General features: G+C 44.1%; 1 protein-coding gene across 1 annotated transcript in view; it reads left to right on the top strand.

The window, feature by feature from the left end:
* The first annotated feature begins 6,299 nt into the window (after nt 1-6,299).
* LOC121295366 (glypican-3-like) overlaps nt 6,300-20,799 on the top strand; it is a 58,824-nt gene continuing 44,324 nt past the window's right edge. Inside the window, exons 1-2 of the mRNA XM_041219886.1 lie at nt 6,300-6,903; nt 12,082-12,243. Coding sequence (XP_041075820.1) covers nt 6,753-6,903; nt 12,082-12,243 — 313 coding nt within the window. The 5' untranslated portion in view covers nt 6,300-6,752. The remainder of the gene's footprint in view (nt 6,904-12,081; nt 12,244-20,799) is intronic.

Below are 20,799 nucleotides of genomic sequence, written 5' to 3'. Positions count from 1 at the left end.
ATGCACTTAAATACAGTAAAACTCTTCTATTTGTCAAACGCCGTGGTAAATATCAAACAAGACTGTGTACAAACTGTCCATTATATACCCCGGGATATTACCTGATAGCTTTATATTACTGTCAGAAGAATGTTTCAGTGTTACAGGGTTTGTAAGTGACCAGGTCTTCGAGGTCAGGCGTTTCTGTTTGGCGGGGTTTTCGGTTAATTTTTTTAAAAATCCTAATTGTTTTTTTTTCTTTGGCCCGGACTTGTTTCCCGACAGACCCCACCTCCCCTTCCCGGCGCCTTTCTGTTTAATCCCAACACGAGGGGCGCACCACGTGGGGGGCTCTCCGCTCCTCCTCGCGTTCACAACCCCTGGAAATGTGTGCAAAGCGTGCGGCGCGCCGCTCCAGACAGGGATCGCACGGGGAGGTTTTCAAAAGTGTGCCAGGTAAATATTTCATTGCAAATGCCAGGCTGGGGTTGTGCTGAACAGCCGCAAACAGTTTTGGATTTCATTTGTAATATAACGGTGTGTTCGCTGGTTATCGCATTTTTCTGTACAAACAGAAGTTTGTTGTTGATTTAAGCGTTTGCTTTTTATGTGTGTGTGTGTGTCATCTAATTATCCAATTGTAGTCACTTTTAAAAGCACGTAGGAATCGGATTAGGCAACATATTTAAAAGCGAGGGGTAAGTGTGCGGAACATGGAGACGGTTTGGCGCGGATGTCTGGTTTGGCCTGATCGATGGGATTTGTACCTTTAAAACACGTTTGCATTTAATTAATTTATTTTGCATGGTATTATTAAACGAAAGCTTTGTTATCTTTATCAGGGATATCTTGAGTCTTTTTTATTTATTTTTTTTATAAATCTCGGTCTTCTGTAGTGGTGGGGTGGTGACGGGTTGTCTCCAGTGAAAGTAGCTGTTCACGTGTTAATCGTCTTGTTCTAAGTCCACATGCCGCGTCATACACCGTGTTGGGTGGTCGGTCGTTAATATAAAGCCGCTGTGACCATGTGAAGAGCGGTTAGATGTGAAAAGATGGAGGGTTGTAATGTGGTGCGGGCCCGGGCGGGAGACTGCATCGTTCCGCTCAGGCGCCTTGCATGTGACCAGAGTGAACATAGGGCAGATCATTGCATTTGAGAGTTTTAATGATCTACACACTAGACACATCGGTTAACCACAATGCGCATGCCTCACTGACAGCTCTAAAGGACTGCCAGTTGAAGTACAATTTGACTATTAGACCACTTAAACTTTTGAAAACCTTGCTTGCTTCTAATTGTTTAAAGGAAAGAGGCATTTTGATTTGGGATCAGTATGCATACATTTGCAGCTAGGGTTCAAGATATGATGCACTTTGCATCCAACAGCAAGACAGCCCCGTTCATGCAGTTACTGTGGAGCTGCAGGCATGCCCTGCAGGCACAGTGTCAGCTTCACGCATGCTGAATTTGCAGGACACATACAAAAACATCTTGCATTAAAGACAGACTTATTGTTGTAGCCCGCTTCAGTAGTGATTTTGTTGCGCAGTGTGTGGGGGAGATGGCACTGTAAACGTTGCACCTCCCTCTCCATTGCGTGCTGCATGTAGAATATTCATTCTCCTCTTGTCATCGCGGCAGGTTTGGGATGCATTGGAAAGAAGATGGATGTCTTGAGGGGAGAGAAGGATGAGAAACGTCTGAACACTCTGAAGGACGAAGTGCAATGCAAGCACTTGTAGGATTGCCTTGCTGCTTGCTCGCTTGTTTGAGTCCTTTATCGGAGCTTTCTACAGGACTGGAAAGTGGGCGAGAGCATCTTGGTGACCCGCTGCCCGCACTGCTGTGGCATTTGTGTTAAGGTGCATCTAGTGCAGTTAGTGAACTAGCCTAGAATCTACTGCGCTGGGTGCTCCTTCTGGCATACGTGCTGCACTCTGCTTCAGGGCTGGCCCTGGTCGAGCACAGCAGCCTGGAGAGATGTGCTCTGTGCAGAAGAGGCCTGTGTGCGAGACCCCCTCTGTATGATGGTGTGTTACAATACAGTCTGTTCAACAGGAAGTGTCATTTCAGAAATCGCTTAACTTTTTTTTTTTTGTTTTTTTGTGAACAAATGTGACTCTTCGTGGTGTGAAATGCTAGCTTTCAAGACCTGAAAAAAAAAGTAAACGTGTGTCTCCTGCATCTGCATCCACAGGGCCTTGATGCTGGCTGTGTGCACCTGCTGTGATTTCCAAAGAGCCACGTAGTGTGCAGGAAGGAGATCCATGGGACCATTGGAACTTTCTTGCAGGGGCTTGTGTGTGCATGTGACCTGGCCAGGGCACAGAGGCTGTCTGTCTGCGCAGCACCAAAGTGCTCACAGTGCAGGTAGTGGTGACTTCGATCTACTGCAAAGTGGGCACTTCTAGTGGTGTTTGACACTTGAATCTCCTCCTCCCTGTGTGTGTGTGATGTACAGTGCACATTTTTAATTTTTGTGAGGCATGCAGCTACCAGTTAGTTTTGCATGTTTGCATCCAGCTTTGAGATTCCTCCGCTGTGCAAATCCATGCAAAACTCGCTGTGGCTGCGACCGGCAGCCGCCCTGACTCCACGTCACGCTTGCTTTCAGATCTTCACACTGAATGCCTTTTGTTCATTATGTAGAAGTATTCCAGTATGACCCTGCTTGCTCAGGGACAGGGTGTATGTGGGAAGCGAAGACGCACTGGAGGAAGGAGGTGATGTCTTGGGTCACCTATAAGCAGCAATGTGGCGGGAGCTCCAGTCTTGCTGTTTTCGGGTGGGTGGCGTTGCAATCTTATTTAAACGTTTAAAAATTGCACGGTATCCATCTGTAATCCGCCAGATGCTCACATCTCCAGTGTAAGTGGCAACGGTGTGATTGCTGGCCATGCAGTGAAATATTCGAGCCTTCTGAATTATAGGCAAGTGGTCTTTGCTTTATCGCTTTATTTATTGTACTTTAAGTTTAAAAATAATAAATTGAATAATAATCATTAAGAATTGCCTGTGTATTGTTTTCAGTGTATTAAACTGTTTGCATGCATTGTTACTCAAGGATGCATGGTTTATTTTATTGTGTTTTTTCAAAACTTGCTCCTGGTGATGACAAATACTAGGTTTGCAAACGCAAGCAGGTACATTACAGTGGGTGAGTATGTGCAAGCTGTTGCATTGAGCTGGGTTTGTGGCTGCACTGAAGCAGATGTGTTGCTCAGTGACTGGTGCTCCAGAGACGAAGCTGTGAGATGGTAAAGCACTGTGCTGCAGTGTTGTGTGCAGTTCAGGGATTTCATTCTCAGCCCAGAGGGATCCGTGCATCCATCCCGCTCTAGCACTTGACTTGTACTGGAGAGAGCAAGTCATGTTCTTGAGGGGTGGAAAACAATGCAAATTTAAACTAGCCAGTCCTATCATGGCTCCAGTGCAATGCAAACATGCACAGCTTGTTCTGCAAAGATGAAGCAATATGTATATTGTATGTGTCAGTTTTAAATTCAAACTAAAAATGGATGTGTCTCCCAATGAAGCCACATTTGTCAATCTCAGGTGCCAGTATTACCTCTCCAGTTCTAGTGACAATGACATTTTGAAAGCTAGGTGGCGCCACAGACTGAAGCTGTCAGTTCTGTATGAAGGAGTCTGTTCAGTGACAGTAATGAATGTGTTTTTAAATGTTCCCGGCAGGCAACCCGTTCCTTTGTTTATTCAGGTAAAATCATTGAAAACAACTTGACCTGGACAGGCTACGTCATCTCACCGCGTGAGACTCGCTCCTGCTAATACCCTGGACCTGCATTCTGATTGTAACAGTGTGCAGTGGAAACCAGTAAAAGCAGTTTGTTTAATGGAAACCAGTAAAACCGGTTTGTGCAGTGGAAACCAGTAAAACCAGTTTGTTTAATGGAAACCAGTAAAACCGGTTTGTGCAGTGGAAACCAGTAAAACCAGTTTGTTTAATGGAAACCAGTAAAACCGGTTAGTGCAGTGGAAACCAGTAAAAGCAGTTTGTTTAATGGAAACCAGTAAACCCAGTTTGTGCAGTGGAAACCAGTAAAACCTGTTTGTGCAGCAGGAGTACAGTTCTCCACTAGATGTCAGCAATTGCGTTCATGCCATTACTCTCCTCGCTCACGCTGCAGTAACTCGGTTTGTAAGGTGCGTCGTGCCGTTGATTGAGCCGCAGCTGTCACATTTAATGACCGGTAAATGATTCCTAAGCAATCTCCTCTTGAGAACTTTGTCATCGCTTTCAATCCACGGACACTGCAGCCAGCTCATTTACACGGAGTGTGTGTGTGTTACGGTTTTTTTTAGGAGACGATTGTAATTAAAGGAAGGTTCTCCTGTAGCCGTTGAAACTCAGCAGTGTTTACAGTATCAGTATAGGGGCAAATGTGTAAAATCAAAGCGACTGTTTGAGCAACAGGGAGGGAAGAGCACATGAATCAATAATTATTAATGTGTTCATGCATTTTCAAACATGAAAGGAACATAAAACCATAATACAAATCTTAAATATTACATTAGCAATTAATACAAAACAAACTACAGATTATAACGAATAACAATAAAAAAGTATTCTGAAGAAGTATTAGATTATTGGTATATTATTAACATTTGTTCCTATTAAAACCAATGTTGATAACTGAATCATAAGACTTTGTAACAATGTTGAGCAGTTACACCACGGTAACTAATTGCTATGAGATATGCAGCAACATATGTTTCATTTACTGTAGAACAGCATGGAAAATGGACCGAATTTTGCATGTAAATTGATGCTATTTTCCCAACTGTCAGACAGGGAGCGTCTCCAAACACGGCCACCGGTGCCTGTGCGCTCGTTCCGCAAACAAACGGGAACGCAGAGACCGGGCGAAACCGCGTGTAAACACCGGGAAACGGTGTGGATATAGACTCTATTCCAGAGGAATGATTAACACGGGCTGCAGATATCGACCCATCGACCATGTTCCTGTGCTAAATCGATACCACGTTTTAGTTTCTACAGGTAGTTTGCAGTTTTTCAACCAATGAATTTGAAAGTAGTTCATGCCGGTTGATGAAGACAACAAAAAGACGCCACTAATTCAAATCCTCGAGGGAGTAAGTCAACCAGTTGTTCTATAAATGAATCTAGACGAGACTGCTTATAATTTGGTGACGTCCCCTGGTCCCAGAAATTGACATTATTATTATTATTATTATTATTATTATTATTATTATTATTATTATTATTGTCGGTAGCAGTGCAGTAATGGAGTGCCCGGTCTGTTTTCCCTCTGTGTATTTCTTAAATATTTGACCACGACGTGGTGAATCGCGTGTTGGATTTGGAAGCACGCCGGCCTGCGTGAAAAGGTAACTCGATAAGAGGATCAGTATTTTAAAGATGTTAATTACATCCTTGGCAGCACACGAAGGTTAATTATGAGCTGTTCAAATAAAGAGGGAGTACCGGCCGACATCCTCTCGGATAAGCCGGGCGAGGATCGGGATCTAGGTGCACCGGTTTAGGAGAAGATGGAAATGAAGACAGCCATCACACGCCGCGCATTCACCGCTGGCATTAGCAGAAATTGAGATAATAATTAATATGAATCATCTTGCCGGAGGCAGGCTTGATCTGAGAGTGAGAACCAGGAGGCTGTTTGCTTAACTAATCACTGTCGCTTTTGCAAGTGATACTTCGGGCTTCCCTCTCATTAAACTGTGCGTAATTGTAGTCGGCGCATATACTGCGGCACGTTTACAAGCAGTTTATAACACGCGTATGCCTATATTATCAATTATATTGGAAAGCAGAGTGTGCCATGTTTTACACAAAGAAGAATGGTAAGGATTGTGCTCTGAACCTCATTCCACTGATAAGGTTAGAATATAGAGGATGCTCATTCGACAGTGGCTGCATTTGGGGTCCGTCCAGTGGGACTGTAATGGACACGCTGCGGTCTGCAGTTCACTTCCAGCATGTGTTAGAACAAGGTGGCCAAAGTTGGTGAGTCCACTCCTGGTCTTTGTTTCAACCCTGTTCTAAATTATTTAATTGAACCAATTAAACCTGGAGCCAGAGCAGACCCTGAAGGCGTTCATTGTCTCGTTTTTACTTGTTAAACGTTGAGTGGAATAGCTCTCCGGGAACGCGATTGGACACCCCTGCATTATAAATATACTAATACTAATAAGCACTGATACAGCTGAGATACACACACACACACAGAGTGAGGGATCCCATTGTCACTCCACCCCAGGTTCGGGAACGCGCATCCCGTCTGCCCGCACTGTGATATAAAGCAGGTTCGCTCAGCAGTGAGCAGCATCGCCGCTGGCAGCCGAGCAGAGAGCTCTGCTGAGAACGACTCTCAACGCAATTGCAAACCACTTGTTCTCAGCCGCTTTAAAACAAGCGACTTTAACAGTGCATTACAGGGAGCCCGACGTGTGCAACTAACGCCGTAAGCGCATTATTTGTTTGAAACAACAGTGCAAATATGCAGCCACAGAGAGGGATCTGAGAAAAGTTTTTAAAGCAAGCTGTTTTTTTTTTAGTTTTTCTTTTTTTTAGAGATTAATTATAGTTATTTGCGTTACTAATACCTGACCTATTACTAATGAAGCCGCTTCCTGAAAATTAAACAGAGCCTCAATTTACTCCGATTGTGTACGGGTTTTAGACAGATTTGTGGTTCAGGAGTGTGCCGTGTCTGTACACAACTCTTCTTGCCGCTCACCGACGCGGTGGTGACTCTGCGTTCGGAGTGCCATGGTAGGTACCCGGGCTCCAGGTGTGTTATTGCTATGGCTACTCCAGCTCACGCAGTCCAGCGGGCAGGTAACCAGCTGCCACGAGGTGCGCTCGTCCTTTCAGCTCCTGCACCCAGGGGTGAAGTGGGCACCCGAGAAGCCCGTCTCAGGTATGTATATTGAGCTGTTCGGTATAGTCCATTAATCCACTGTGTTTAGTATTTACACTGTTTGATAATCCATTTACTGCCATTCGGATGCAGTTCCTGAGGATTCTGCTGCGTGCCAGTATCGTATATGTATTATTTTCGTGCGTATTTTACAATCTCATATATATATATATATATATAATATATATATATATATATATATATATATATATATATATATATATCTTCGAAGAATTACTAATGAACTAACTCGGAAGCTCGTTATTTATTTCCTCTTTGCACTTGAGTTGTTTCTTAGTAAATTTATAACAAAGGGAGGAACAAAAAAGTTTTTGTTTTGAGTGAAAACCTTGTAGGCATTCAGAAAAGGACATTTGCAACGTCTATTGTGTTGGCATTCTCAAGAGCACGTCTGTGTACTGCAACGTGTGTCGTTTGTTTCTAAATAGGGCTCTGAAAACAAAGAACTGCAATGTAGAGTCTGTGAGGATTTAATACTGCAGACTGAACACACATGAAACCATAACCACTCCTTTACTGAACTACTCTTGGCTCTATTGTAATAGCAGATGAAGAGTGAAAGCAGAATGTTTCCAATAGACCCCTGCTTCAGATTTCTAACCAGATTCTACCTTTGAGCTTCCTGCTAGAATCAGAATCTTAGGAGGAGCTGAGAATGCTGAAAGATGAACAGAAACACATTGCATTGAAGGAAGTTGGAAATGTTCAAATCTGGATCATTAATGAGAACAGTTGGGTCAGAAAATACCAGCCCGGAATATGATGGTTAAGAAATATCAGTTATATATATATAGCTAGTTGAGTGCATTATTCAATTCAACAAGCTGTCAAGCATGGGAAACTTAATTGGCTATTTTGCATAAATAATGCTGTGGAAATCTATGTACTGTGATGGCATGTTAAGACAGTGAGTGCTCTTCTGATTAGTCACACTGCTTCATTCTGCTCCTTCATGTTAGAATGTGTGTGTGTGTGCAGAACCTCTATATGAAGCTCAGCACAATATAAGCCAGTTACAACACTACTTGATCCAGTCCTGTCCAGTCAGTAACCAGTGCAGTGCTGCTGGAGGGTTTTCATTCAGTGTCTCAGTGAACAGCGTGTGGCTTCACAATTCATTCCTGTAGCGCTGTCTTCTTGAACCAGTTTTGCAGTTGGGTTCAGCCGTGTCTGGCAAATGAATCTGGACGTTCTTAACTGTAATTGGAAACTGGGAATCGGTGGTACGATAACACTCCTGTCAAGCCCCCTGATTGGATTTCAGACTCTGGGGTTCAGCACAGTTCTGTACACGCCGTGCAAACGTGTCTCTCCGTGACCCTTCTGAATCTCTTCCTTCTCTGTCCCTCTCTCTTCCTTATAGTTACTTATTCCCCTGTCTCTCTGTCTGGAGAGTCTCCTTGTGTGTCCGTCTTTCTCTTTGTCCCTCTCGTTCTGGTTTCTTCGTAAAATCCGTTTTTAATTTGAGGGCGTGCTTGTGAAGAAATAGTGACAGTAGTAGCAAGCTTTCCCTTTCCAAACTGTCCTCTGTCCTTGTCTTCAGCAACATCTGAGATATCCAGGCCTAGAAAACTATAGCCAGGAGCTGTGCTTTACTGTGGAGGACAGGAGAGTGGAGCTGTGGGCACTGGTGCAGAGATACTGTTTGAAGAAAGAGAATGGAATAAAGAATAATAATAATTTGCATGAACGTTGCTGTTTGGTGCTTGGATTCATTTTCAATGCAGAACTGCCTTAAGCTCTACTGTGCATTTACTGTATATTCTTCATTCCCCGCGCTAACAGTATGTGCCTTTTAAAAAACAAAACTCAGGGATTGGAACACACTGACATTTCCTTGGTTTTTTGAGTGGGCTCCTCAGTCAATATATGACTTTGGGGGGGCCGTGAGAGAAGAACGATTGGGAAGTGGTGTGAAGCACAGTAAAGGCATGGTGATTCACAGGCAATTCTATAAAAAGGATAACCGTGTGGTTTTGGCATAAGCCCGGGAAAAAAGCACTTTTGCTAAATTTCTATAATAAACTTTTAAAGGGCTCTAGAAAAAAAAAAACTAAATGCATAACCGTGCCTCTCGGTCAGGACCGTTGCTCGGAGATCAGTCTGCAGTATTGAGCTTCGAGGCGTGTGCTGAAGCGGGCTCGCATCTTGAGGGGGTTGTAAAGTCTGCACTCCTGATGCATTGGAAGACGCGGGAGGGCTGTGGGCCTGGCAGCTCAGTGGAACACACTTTATTATCAGGCCTGTTTATGATGCAAATAAGTCTGGCAGAATACCAGAAAATAATTACCGGTGGCAAAAGCAGCTTTGGAAATGTGACCGTATTAAGAAAAGAAAAATCCAATGATCTTCTGACAGTTTCCCTCGTCTAACTGTTTGATTGAAGAGAGGCAGGATCACAGAGGGGCTGCTTGCTGGTGCTGTTGTTTTTATAGCAAGCTCTTAATGGAGGGCAGTGTAATTTCAACAGGTACCTTCAACAGTGTATTTATAACCCATCAATCTTAAGGCTGTTCTTAAACACAGTGCAAGACTACCCTCACTATCAGATCATAGGTTCACGTCTGTTCTCTTGGGCAAGACAGCATGCAAAAACCTCATCAGATCATCACACCTTTTTCATCTCAGTTTTTTAATAATCTGGTTGTCGAATGAGGTGAAAATCCGTTTTACAGAACAGGTTCCCACCTTGCATTCGCTGGAGAAGCTGGTAATAAACCCTTTTCCCCAGATCGCTGTGCTTTTTTTCTTTTCAGGGCAGCCGTGAACAAGTTACCCAGAGTGCTTTTCTTTCTTCTGCAGCATTCATGAAATGCATCTGTCATCGCAGGTGGATAGACAAGAAGATGAAAGTGTCAGTCTTTATCAGAGCCAGTGATTCCTGTTGCTAGTTTTTCAGTCTCTGCCTCTCCCTTTAAGATGATGATATCGACTTCTTGTTTTCTTCCATTACCTGAAATTAGCCCCATCTTCTCTCTTTCATGCATTCCTCCCTGTAGTATTGATTCCAGATATTAAGCTATCTGTTTAAACGCAATGGGCAACGTGCAGAGAATATGGGAGGTGATTAACAATAAACGATGTACAGCAGTGTTCTGGGGCTGTCTACCTTTCTGTGCATATTGATTATGAAAATTATTTCAGTTAGTGTTCTTCGTGAAGTACACACAGGGATTGTAACTCAATACTGGAGAACCTGAAAACACTCCGCCTGATTGAAAACACCATCCAGCAGTAATCGAAAGAACTGAAATGAAACCGGAAGGCTTTTGCTCGTTTAGCTTAATGTGCCACAATCTTAAGATCTCAGAACGCTGAACTCAGTTTAGAGTTTATACTATATGAAGCAGTTCTTCCCCACCATAGGGTTACCCTTAGGGTTCCCCTAGTTTTCCATGCTCATTAATTTACAATAACAACATTTACAACACTTTGCAGTGCTTTATTACACTTTGCCATGCTTTCACGATGAGACACGTTTGGGTTCCCCTCGACCTTAACTTGTGCCATAGCAGACCCAGGCTGGGGTTCAGTGTATAAAGGCTGCTGGCCTCAGAGCGGGCTTAAAAAGTACTGGATAACAAAAAAAACGAGACTGGGATGTTTCTTGCAACCGTAATTGTACTTTTGTAATTGTATAGCGCAGGGAGGTACGGTAAGTGATATTAAAAAGCAGAGAGACCATGGTAAAAAGAATGGTCAGCATTTGAAAGCTGCTAAATTACCATGTACGTTTGCCAGGGTACGTTCTTATAACGGCAAGGAGCTGAAATGGAACCCCACTCGCCCAGAGCAGGCGTTCTCATAACTAATCAGTGGGTTTAGGAGCGTGGTACAAATTCACTACAGCACAGGGGTCTGCAGTTTATCCTTCATGACTGTTGTACAGATGTGACAGCCCTGGGAAATCCCACAGTGTTGTTTACTCCACCATCTATCGCCCGTGTGTCGATTCTGCCTGTCGGGTTAATTATTTAAACTGACAGTCGGTACACTGGGAGACGCTCTCGTTCCCCGCTCGGCTCCTAGAGCAGCCGGACATATTGTTGAATCATTCCGCTAACAGCAGGAGGCTGTTTCTAGCCTTGACTGCGCTGTGTAATTGCTAGGATGATTTCCTGGTGTCTGACACAAGTTCATTTTTCCACTGCAGTCAGGGACCAAAGTGTTTTTGTTTTTATTCCGAAAGCCTTGCTTTCTTGTACTCCCAGTCTCTTCTCACTACAGATACTGATAAAAATAACAGATGGGAATGGAATACTAGTGTTTTTAATACAAGCTGCCTTTTAGTGCTCTTTGTTAGTTTGCTGGCATTTTCATTTACAATTCTGCATTTCTGATTGTATTTTGTAGCATTCAAGCATGTCAGGGGGGTTTGAGGACTTGAACCTTGGTGCTTTGTTGGGCTTGATCTTGCCAAGAAAGCATCTTCTAGGCTCATGTTGAATCGATTCTCTGCAGTTTACAGTGACATGTATTTATATCTAATGGCGACATTCTTGTCAGTTAATTATCCAGCTTAATGGCTTGTATTTGCTGCCACAAATGATTCCTGCGAATCCCGTTATCTCTCTGGGTACATGACCTTTGCATCGCTAGCAGGGTGAGTGATGTGTCATAGCAACATGGAACGCGGCTACATGGTCAAATGCAGGCTCGGTTTTGTTATTTGGTACATCCTGCAAATAAAAATTTAATATGGACTTTGAGACAGGCAAATGGGCAGTGCACCACTGTGGGTATGGTGAATGGGGTTTAGCAGAAGAATCTACAGTCCTTAACAAAACCTCGTTCTCTAATCCACGGCATTCGGTTGAATTAGTAAAATACCGAAGATCAGTTCTGCTTTATCCTGCCTCTCTGTGCTTTACAATGTTTAGCTGCTGTTTGCTTTGCCATGCTTCCACTGTTCTTTTCCACTGGTAGATGCTCTCAGGGTGCTGCCTCTGTTCTCACTCTGATTGCTGGTTCCAGGGTGGGCTGGTAGATGCTCTCAGGGTGCTGCCTTTGTTCTCACTCTGACTGCTGGTTCCAGGGTGGGCTGGTAGATGCTCTCAGGGTGCTGCCTCTGTTCTCACTCTGATTGCTGGTTCCAGGGTGGGCTGGTAGATGCTCTCAGGGTGCTGCCTCTGTTCTCACTCTGATTGCTGGTTTCAGGGTCGGACCTGCAGGTGTGCCTCCCCAGAGGACCCACGTGCTGCTCCCGCAAGATGGAGGAGCGCTACCAGGCAGCAGCCAAGCAGAGCATGGAGCTCAGCATGCAGGCCTCCAGCAGCGAGCTCAAGTTCCTCATCATCCAGAACGCAGCGCTCTTCCAGGGTAGGACACTGGGCACGCTCCCCCTTGAACGCATGAGCAGTGAGTGCTGGGGTGCTTGACTGGCTGAATGGAACAGACGGAGAGTTCAGGACTGGGTGTCTTTCTTTATGCTTGACATTGACAGACATGTGTTGGACATTTTAACATTTTTAACTGTTGACAAAAATATGCAGGTGAAGCGTAGATGCATGTTCATTCAGCACACACACAGCCTTGTGATGGCTTCTTCTGATTGGTTACAAAGTTTCCCAGTCTGAAGATGGAGTTTAAACTATAACATGTACATACATGTGTGATGGAAGGGAGTTTCTGCAAGTGAAGTGTACTGGGAGTCTGCTTAAACACTGTGGTTTAACTGGTCCTGTCTCAGCTCATGACACTCTGATATATTCAGCAGCTCTGAGTGCCGTGCTGCTGTTCTCACATCAGAATAATTACCGTCTCTCTCTGTATCAGAAACAAAGCCAGGGTGAGTGGCTATGAATTAGTACTGTAGTTCTGTCTCTGCATCTCTCTCTTTCTCTCTCTATCAGATACAGAGCCAGGATGACTAGATGTGGATTGCTACTGTAGTTCTTTCACCTTGAGTTTTACAGGATTTCTTTTGAAGCAGCCATCTATTAAATTGTGTGAAGCAAAAGGCATACAGGTTGTAGGCTCTGTGGGGGTGTTTAAATATAGAAAATGTCTTTCATCCAATTCTCTGTAGAGAGAGAAACAGAAATAGAGGAAGGAGGGACCAGGAAAAAGAGTCAAGGAAGAGGGGTTGAAAGAAAGAATGAACGATTGGGATAGAGAGGGAAAAAAGGAGAGAGGCAGAGAGAAAGGGAAAGATAGACGTGAGATAGGGAAAGAGGAAAATGGGCAGAGATAGAGAGTAAATCGGAGACTTGAAAGAGGGGGAAAAATAGAGCGAGACTATTGAAGGAATAGGTGTAGAAAGAAAATAAATGATTGGAATAGAGAGAAAAATCAAGGGATGAGAGAAAGACAAATTGAGGAAGAGAAAGATATTTAGAAGGGATGAGAGGACAACGAGGTGAGAAGTAAAAAGGAATGCAAGCAAAGAGAGAGATCTGTCACAAACTGTCCTAGTGTACCATCAAGCTGAAAGCGAGTGGTGTCAAAAAAAGGGTTTGTTCCTTCTGCATCCCCACGGATAAATAATGATCAATAATAATAATATACCTGGGCAAGGTAAGAGAGACATGGGGAGGACAGGTTTACCTGTGCACTTTCTGCACACACACTGGTCCACTTTTAAATAGCTGGAAGAATACAGGGGCTGCAGGGGCCGGCAGGGCGGAGGATATCCAAAAACATCTATCGTTCTTAGTGGAGGCGTTTTTATAAGGTCACCAATTCCTGTGAGAGAGCTACAGGACATCTTGATCTTTAAACTCTCTATCACAAGATAATGCTGTTAAAGTAAACGGTGGGTCCCCGAGTGACTCGTGTGGTGCGAGGGGCGAGTCACACAGCGCAGGTTCACGTCCTGGGCTGGCCTTCGCTGGGGACTCCGAAGGGAGCGTCGCTTTACCAGGCGCCTAGCGAGCTCAAAGGAAGACACTGGCAGGGCTGGCCTTTGTCCTCCAGATGTCAGTCGCTCACTGACAGTTCCTGGATCAAAAAGGAAGCTGGCTTGGTCGTGGGATCGGAGGACGCGCACTGAACCTTCGGATCTCCTGAGCCATGGGGTGAATTGCTGCGGTGAGGGGAAAAGCGATTATGCATTCCAAATTGGGAGAAAATCGGAAATAATTGGACACACTAAATATAATTTTTAAAAAAAATGAGAAAGAGCAGAGGAGCCCTGGCTGTGGTGGATGCCTGTGGAGATGTGTGTTTATGAACTGTGTTTCTCCGCTCGCTCTTTTCAGCATCACGCTGCCTTGTTAGAGGGCAGATCAATCATAACTGCTTTAGGGGAGCCCAGGAGCAAAGCTGCCCACAGATTCGTTCCTCGCCCGCAGTGTTTGTCAACAGCCTGCATTTCTTTCCTTTTCCTTTTGTCTTTGTTTTCACTGTAAAGTTTCTAACAGCATCCCGTTCTCAGATACAATCCAGGCTGGACAGTGCTACCTATGAGCCTCCCCGGCTCTCCCCGAGAGGAGCTCCCCGCAGTGAAAACAAAGCATATGATACAGCACAGGCACACAATGTGAAGCACAGAGCGTTCTAGTAAAGCATATCAAAAAGCATGGCCAATCAGGATCAGGGTGGCAACTTTGACTCGAGTTGGAAAGGGCATTTGGAAGACTGAAGGCTTTTCAAATCCGTCCAAAGCCCTGCCTCTTTTTCGAGTTTGAGCAAAGACACATTTTGAGTGAGGAATAAAACCAACGGTACCAGAATAAAACTAGCCAGATGAAATGAGTCCAATGAAGGAAGGAGCAGTTCATTTATTTGCTCCAAGCTGTTTCTTTCTAGTTATAAACGTCAGAACTGTTTCCTTCCTCTCTGGAGGGTTTGCCCTTGTTTTAAGAGAGCCAGCCTTTGGCTCTGCGCTGTTGGGTCACTGTAGGGCTGCAGAGGCAGGACCTCCATTTAAAATTCCATCAGATAAATGATTTTTTTAATGGGTATATAAAAAAAGCAAGAATATTCTTTTGGTAGAAAAAACACAACAAACAGGAAGCTTCCTTATTGGGGTTTTAAGCTTGCCAGCCTTGAAGTAGCAGGTAGGCAGAGCCATGGGAATGGAGAGGCTGAGTTTGATTGGCTGCTTTAGACTCTGAGGTGGTGAGGTCAGGGGCTTGGAGAGAGAGCCAAGCAATGTGCATCTGCACCCTCTGCTCCACCTGCAATGCAGAGAAGAGGCTATTATTATTATTATTATTGTACGCTGTCTATGGATCTCATCGTGTGCAGAGAGGTTTAATAGCAATTCAAGTTCCTTCCTTGTGTGTAGGGTATGTGTAGCGTTGTATAAGTGATGTACATTTGTATTATTATGGATTCATTTTGTTTATTTATTTGTAATCATTTGGATCCACGGTTAGCTACCCAATTTGAAATGCTCAGTTCCTGAAGATCACATTGACGGTTAGCAGGCTGGTGAACCCTGAAATCGCACGCACACGCACGTACGCACACACTCGCACACACAGACTCATATCGTTGCCACAGTGCACTGTAACAGATGTGAATTAATTTTAATGCATTCAGATAAAACGCTGACTTCGTGTGGAGGTGGTGAAATTTCTATCTTGCAGGGAGGAGATAATTCAGTAAGAAGCATCCTTGGCTGTCGATTTGCAGTATTTAATTGATAGGTATTTTATGCCCTGGACAGAGGGAGGAGTACTCCCAGCGGACTGGCAGTGTGGGTCAGGGTTAATGATTTTATAAAGACAGGACTCTGGGAACAGCTCTTTTATGAGGAGTGCACTTGCTGTTTGTTTTTTAAAGCAGCTTGGAATAACCTCCAGCAAAGCCAGTGGAAATAAAGAGCCTGCTTTCACATCACCTGTTACTGCAGCACAGAGCCAGCCACATGTTTGCATTATTATTTTATAATTTTATAGGTTTTTCTTTTTTTGCGTTGGTTTTGTGTTTTCTTTTTTTGCAAACAAGACAAACCCACTTAATAGAAAGAAAAAAAAAACAGTAAATAAAGAAAAAGAAAAAACCCTAATAATTGGTAGGCACACAACGCAAACAGCTGCCTGTTTTAGTCGGCACAGGCTGAAGGGACGCATAAGACTATTGCAACTGTTCTGAAACTAGAATGACTCGACTCCAGCTGCAGGAAGGAGCAGTCCATTTATTCTTCTGGGTTGTTTCTTGCACTGAAAACTCCCCTCCTGAAAAACGACTTCATTAAGCTGTGCCCCTGTGTCGATGTTCTACAGCAGCTCCTATTTCAATTGAAGATTGCAGTCATGGCACAAACACCTCCCATGAAGCGCCTTGCATGTGAAAATCAATACGTAAATGAAACTCTGTACTGACAATAACACCTTGCATTTCCACATCGCTGCCCTGGAATCTCCTGACACACGCCTGAGGCACGATGTGATCGAGCTTGATGTGTTTTTAAAAACTTTACCACTTCAAAAAAACAGTGTTGCGTGCAGTGGAAGAGAAGACATCGGCACAGTCTTTCATAAATTGTGCCGTTGTTCTGGTTGGTTTGCCCCTTTCATGACAGTGTTGCACAGTCTCCCCCTACACTGCGTTTACCGGTATATGTCAAGGCTTGATTGTGAATAGTTCATATCAGCCAGGGAATGATGAGAGCCACACAGGCATTGACTGGTCTGTCTGTCAGGTGGGAGCATTGTGTAGAGTGTTTTTTTTTATTTCACTGCTGTGTTAAAATAACTAAAAACCACAAAATCATTTCCACTAGAGAGAGAGATACGTGACAAAGAGACAGTCACAGGGAACTGCAAATATCTTTGAAGCCTCATATCCTGAAAGCTCTTATCCAAATTCAGAAACTCAGAAAGTGAAAAAAAAAACCCACTGGTGTTACTTATTCCTGATCGAACTGGAGTTGCGTTACCTGCTGATTTGGGATGCCTGTCACAGTTTGCCCAATGCACACTCACACAGCCTGCTCTCCTCTTCTAAATATACAAGTAATAACACACAGCGCCCCCTGAGCCAACCTCTAGTGACTGATGTGAACATGTCCGCATCAATTTGATCAAAGTGAAACCCAATTTAGATGAAAACAGGACTTGTTCTAATCTGGGAAAAACTTGCTGTTCCGTGGAGACTGCGTTCCTTTTAGGAAGTAGAAAGGGTGTGTGTGAGAGGGAGTTTGTAAGACTGTTAATAGCACGTGTGTGTGAGAGAGTTTGTCTGAGTGTGCTAATAGTGTGTGTTAGTACTGGGGTCTCTCATTTGGTAAAAACAACAGCTTATTAACAATTCGTCTGACAGAATGGTCTTTAATAATGCATGACAGAGCAGTGTGTGTATCTGGGTGTATTAGAAGCTCGTTATCCTGTGGAAGGCCCTTGGGAGGCGGGGAGGCTGGGGCCTGGGGGCTAGAGGTCGAGGGGCTCGGGGGCGGGGCTCCAGTCCAGGGTGATTGTAATAGGAAGAGAAATATGTGGGTGGCTGGATACCCTGGACGCCATCCCAGACTCTGTGCACCAGCAAACCAGCAAGACAGCAAGCCAGCCTTTACTAATATCGGATTTCTTGGTTTTCAGTCGGGTGTGAGTAATAATTACGTACCTATAACAAAGGCATTAGACCCTGTACATGTGTTCCGCATGAAGATTTATGTGACCAAAGGAAGAAAGGGCAGTGCGTTTTTATTGTAATGAAGACTCAAGAAAAACACTAAATCACTTGTTCTGCGAATGACTCATCAGTGACTTTACACAGAGAATCGTAAATTAGAAGGAAAGTCAAAGGGGGCTCCCAAGTGGTGTGTCGGCAAAGGCACTCTGCATGGAGTGCAGGTTGTGCCCTGGAACCTGGAGATCACTGGTTCAAGTCCAGGCTATTCCACTGCCGACCATGGGCGGGAGCTCTCAGGGGGTGGCGCACAATTGGCCATGCACCATCCGGAGTGGGAGGGCCTCCATTCAAACCCCCTCATATTACAAGTAGATAGCCCCAGACTCCTGTTTCTTACACCTGTAACATCACATTCTGTGGCCACATTGTAATCATTGAGCAATGTGGCCATAGAACATTTTAGACATTTCAGGGTGGTGTGATTTCGACCACTGTAGGAGGTCTGTTGCTTGTCACAATACTTTGCACGCTTGCCTGCAGGTGCGATTCCTCATAGCAGCTTGCAGCAGGAGTTGAGCTTCCCGGGGGCTTTCTGCAAACGTTGCAATTCCAGGAACCTCAGCACTGCACAGAGAGACTCGGTGCATGAGAGAGCAGGTCTGGGATCTGGGGACAGGATTGCTTATCGAGCTGCTGTGTGCTGATGCAGGCTCTGGGAGAAGTGCTCATTGTCCTGATCGGATTGACCTCTCTCCACTGCTTACTTGTGTGTGTTTATTATGCATTTTTTAAATTGCTTTTTGCAGGTCAGGGGCCAGGTTTCAACATTCTCTCCAGAGAAGAATCTGTCTGCGTTTGTCCATAAAAAAACACAGCATAGTGTAAGCGCCTTTCACTCCAGTGAGCAAACTGTTAGTGTTGCTGCTTTAATGATCTAATGGTAGTTTCTATATGGAGGAGGGTCTCATGGGCTTCACAGACTACAGTAGAAACCCAGAGTTAAAGCTGAAGGACTCGCAGCGCCGCAATCTACAGGGCTCTGTCTGTCTGTGTTTAATCTCTCAGAACAATGTTAGACTGTGCATGGATCGAAAGGGCTCTGTCTGTCTGCCTTAGTTCATTCTCTCAGAACAGATGGACTGACGTTGCTGGGGTCTGAAGGACTGTCTGACTGAAATAGGACAAACAGCACTGGAACACTTAAATCCAGCCTGTCTGACTGTCATTATTACTGCAATGCTGACGATAAATCCCTCTCGTCTCTCTCTCTATCCACACACTGGACAGATGAAGATAAGGGATGGATTACATGCATGTTATTATTTATTTATGAGTATATCCAGATATTTATTTGTTCATTTAAAAAAAAGAAAAAGCATTTTACAAGAACCGCCTGGCGAGCATCGCATTGCCACTGAGCTGAGCGGTGGAGGAAGCGTGGCCTCTGATGACGGATTGCTCTAGGATTACAGATCCTGTGTAAAATGACTAATTAGTTAACAGTATTCAATAGAGGGAAGCACAGGCTGCTGATTCCCCTGGTGGATTAGAGGAATTGATAGGACTTCTGAACCAGTGACTGAGAGAGCGGGTGTTGAGAAAACAGATATGTTAAATCTAATCACCCTTCCAGGAATTGAGCACAAAAGCACTTTGTAAAGCAGGGGGAAACCAGGAGCGCTGTCAAGCTGTTTTACATGCTGCTGGAGAGAGGAGGGAGCGAGCAGAAACAGCACATGAATCAACAGCATCCCAAAATCTGTGAGTGCATTGTACCCTGAGTCTAGCGTGCCAATCCATTTGAACGCTTTAAAAAAAAAAAAAATAATAATAATAACAAAAGGAAATCTCCAAACATGTCAACTTCAAGTTGCTGGAAAGGTTAACAAATAGGACAGACGTGATGTCACTGCTGAAACTGATGGCACACTCAATAGATTGCTCAGTGACTTGGCACTGAATTACTTGAGAGAGATTCTGCACACTTTAAGGTCTGCTAACACCCCCAGATTGTGCTTCAGTCAGTAGTTTAGCCTTTTAACCTGACTTGCAAGCAGAATTGTTTTCATCTGCTTATTTTTGTGTTTTATCAACTATATTCATTTTCTTCAATTGATTGATATTATTATTTCTTTCTGTTTTAACCAACACATAAAACACTCTGAGATACTGTGGTATGAAAGGCACTATATAAATGAAATCCATTTGAATTGAATTCCTGTGTTGGAGAGTGAGTAAGGACCCTCTGTACTAACACCAGACTGGGGCATTAGCTGATCATCAGTTTCCTCTACACTGTGTAACTCCTGGAGTTTGGTGAAGGTCTCCCATCCACACACTAACCAGGGCTGATTCTGCTTAGCTTCAGAGATACATTGGTAAGGCTGCGAAGAAGTCAGCCAGGTTCGTTGTGATTGTGAGATGACTGAGAGAGCTGCTGCTTGCTATAGTTAATAAGGGGCCTTGCATAATGAAACGGGCTGACATTAAGGCAGGCTGCTGCCTCGTCTCTGCCAGCAGCAGTGATGAGAGGCTGACTGCTCCTCGTTAGGAACTGAATAACAAAACGTCAGAAAGGAGCTAATCAATGTGCCGAGTTCATTAGCAAAGTTATGAGTTTGTGAAGCAAATTGTCTCATTAATCTGCATCCTTGTGACCCTACTAATTAACCTGTGCAGTTAGACACAAGCGCGCTCAAGATGCCGGTCTTTGTGTGTCAAAGGAAGAAAAAAACAAACCCCTCAAAGTGTAACAATGTGTTTTTCTGAAGATCCAGGACAGGTTTCTGGGAGTCTATGACTGGCCTTCACTTCTCATGATCTAAACGCACAACAAGAAACCAAAATCCCTGCTCCGCATCCTCAAAGCTTTTTACTCAAATCAGCAGTTAATAACGCAATTCCCGTTCCAAAGGGAAGAAGAAACAACAGCGTGTTGTTTTTTTTGGTTTTTTTTTTCACTCCAGTTCGATCAGGAATAAGTAACACCAGTGGGTTTTTTTTTTTCACTTTCTGAAAACATCAAAGAGTAATTTGGATAAGAGCTTTCAGGATATGAGGCTTCAAAGACATTTGCAGTTCCCTGTGACTGTCTCTTTGTCACGGCTCTCTCTCTGCCAGTTGGCATTTTTTAAATATCTGAATACAACAGCAGACAGATGAATAAAATAAGTAGCTTGTGGCACTAAAGTGTACACTGTGGATGAGCTGGGGCTGACAGAGACTTCTTTAACCTATGGCAACCACCTTATGCCTGTACCCTGTAATCCAGCACTCTGGAGCTACCACACATCAATGCCATTCCATCAAGGGGCTGTGTGATGTGGTGCAGAACTAGTATATGAAATTGTACAG

The sequence above is a fragment of the Polyodon spathula genome, chromosome 20 (assembly GCF_017654505.1).
Source record: "Polyodon spathula isolate WHYD16114869_AA chromosome 20, ASM1765450v1, whole genome shotgun sequence".
Taxonomy (NCBI): Eukaryota; Metazoa; Chordata; class Actinopteri; order Acipenseriformes; family Polyodontidae; genus Polyodon; species Polyodon spathula.
The sequence above is the reverse complement of the archived record's forward strand: the minus strand, read 5'-3'. Positions and strand labels throughout refer to the sequence as shown.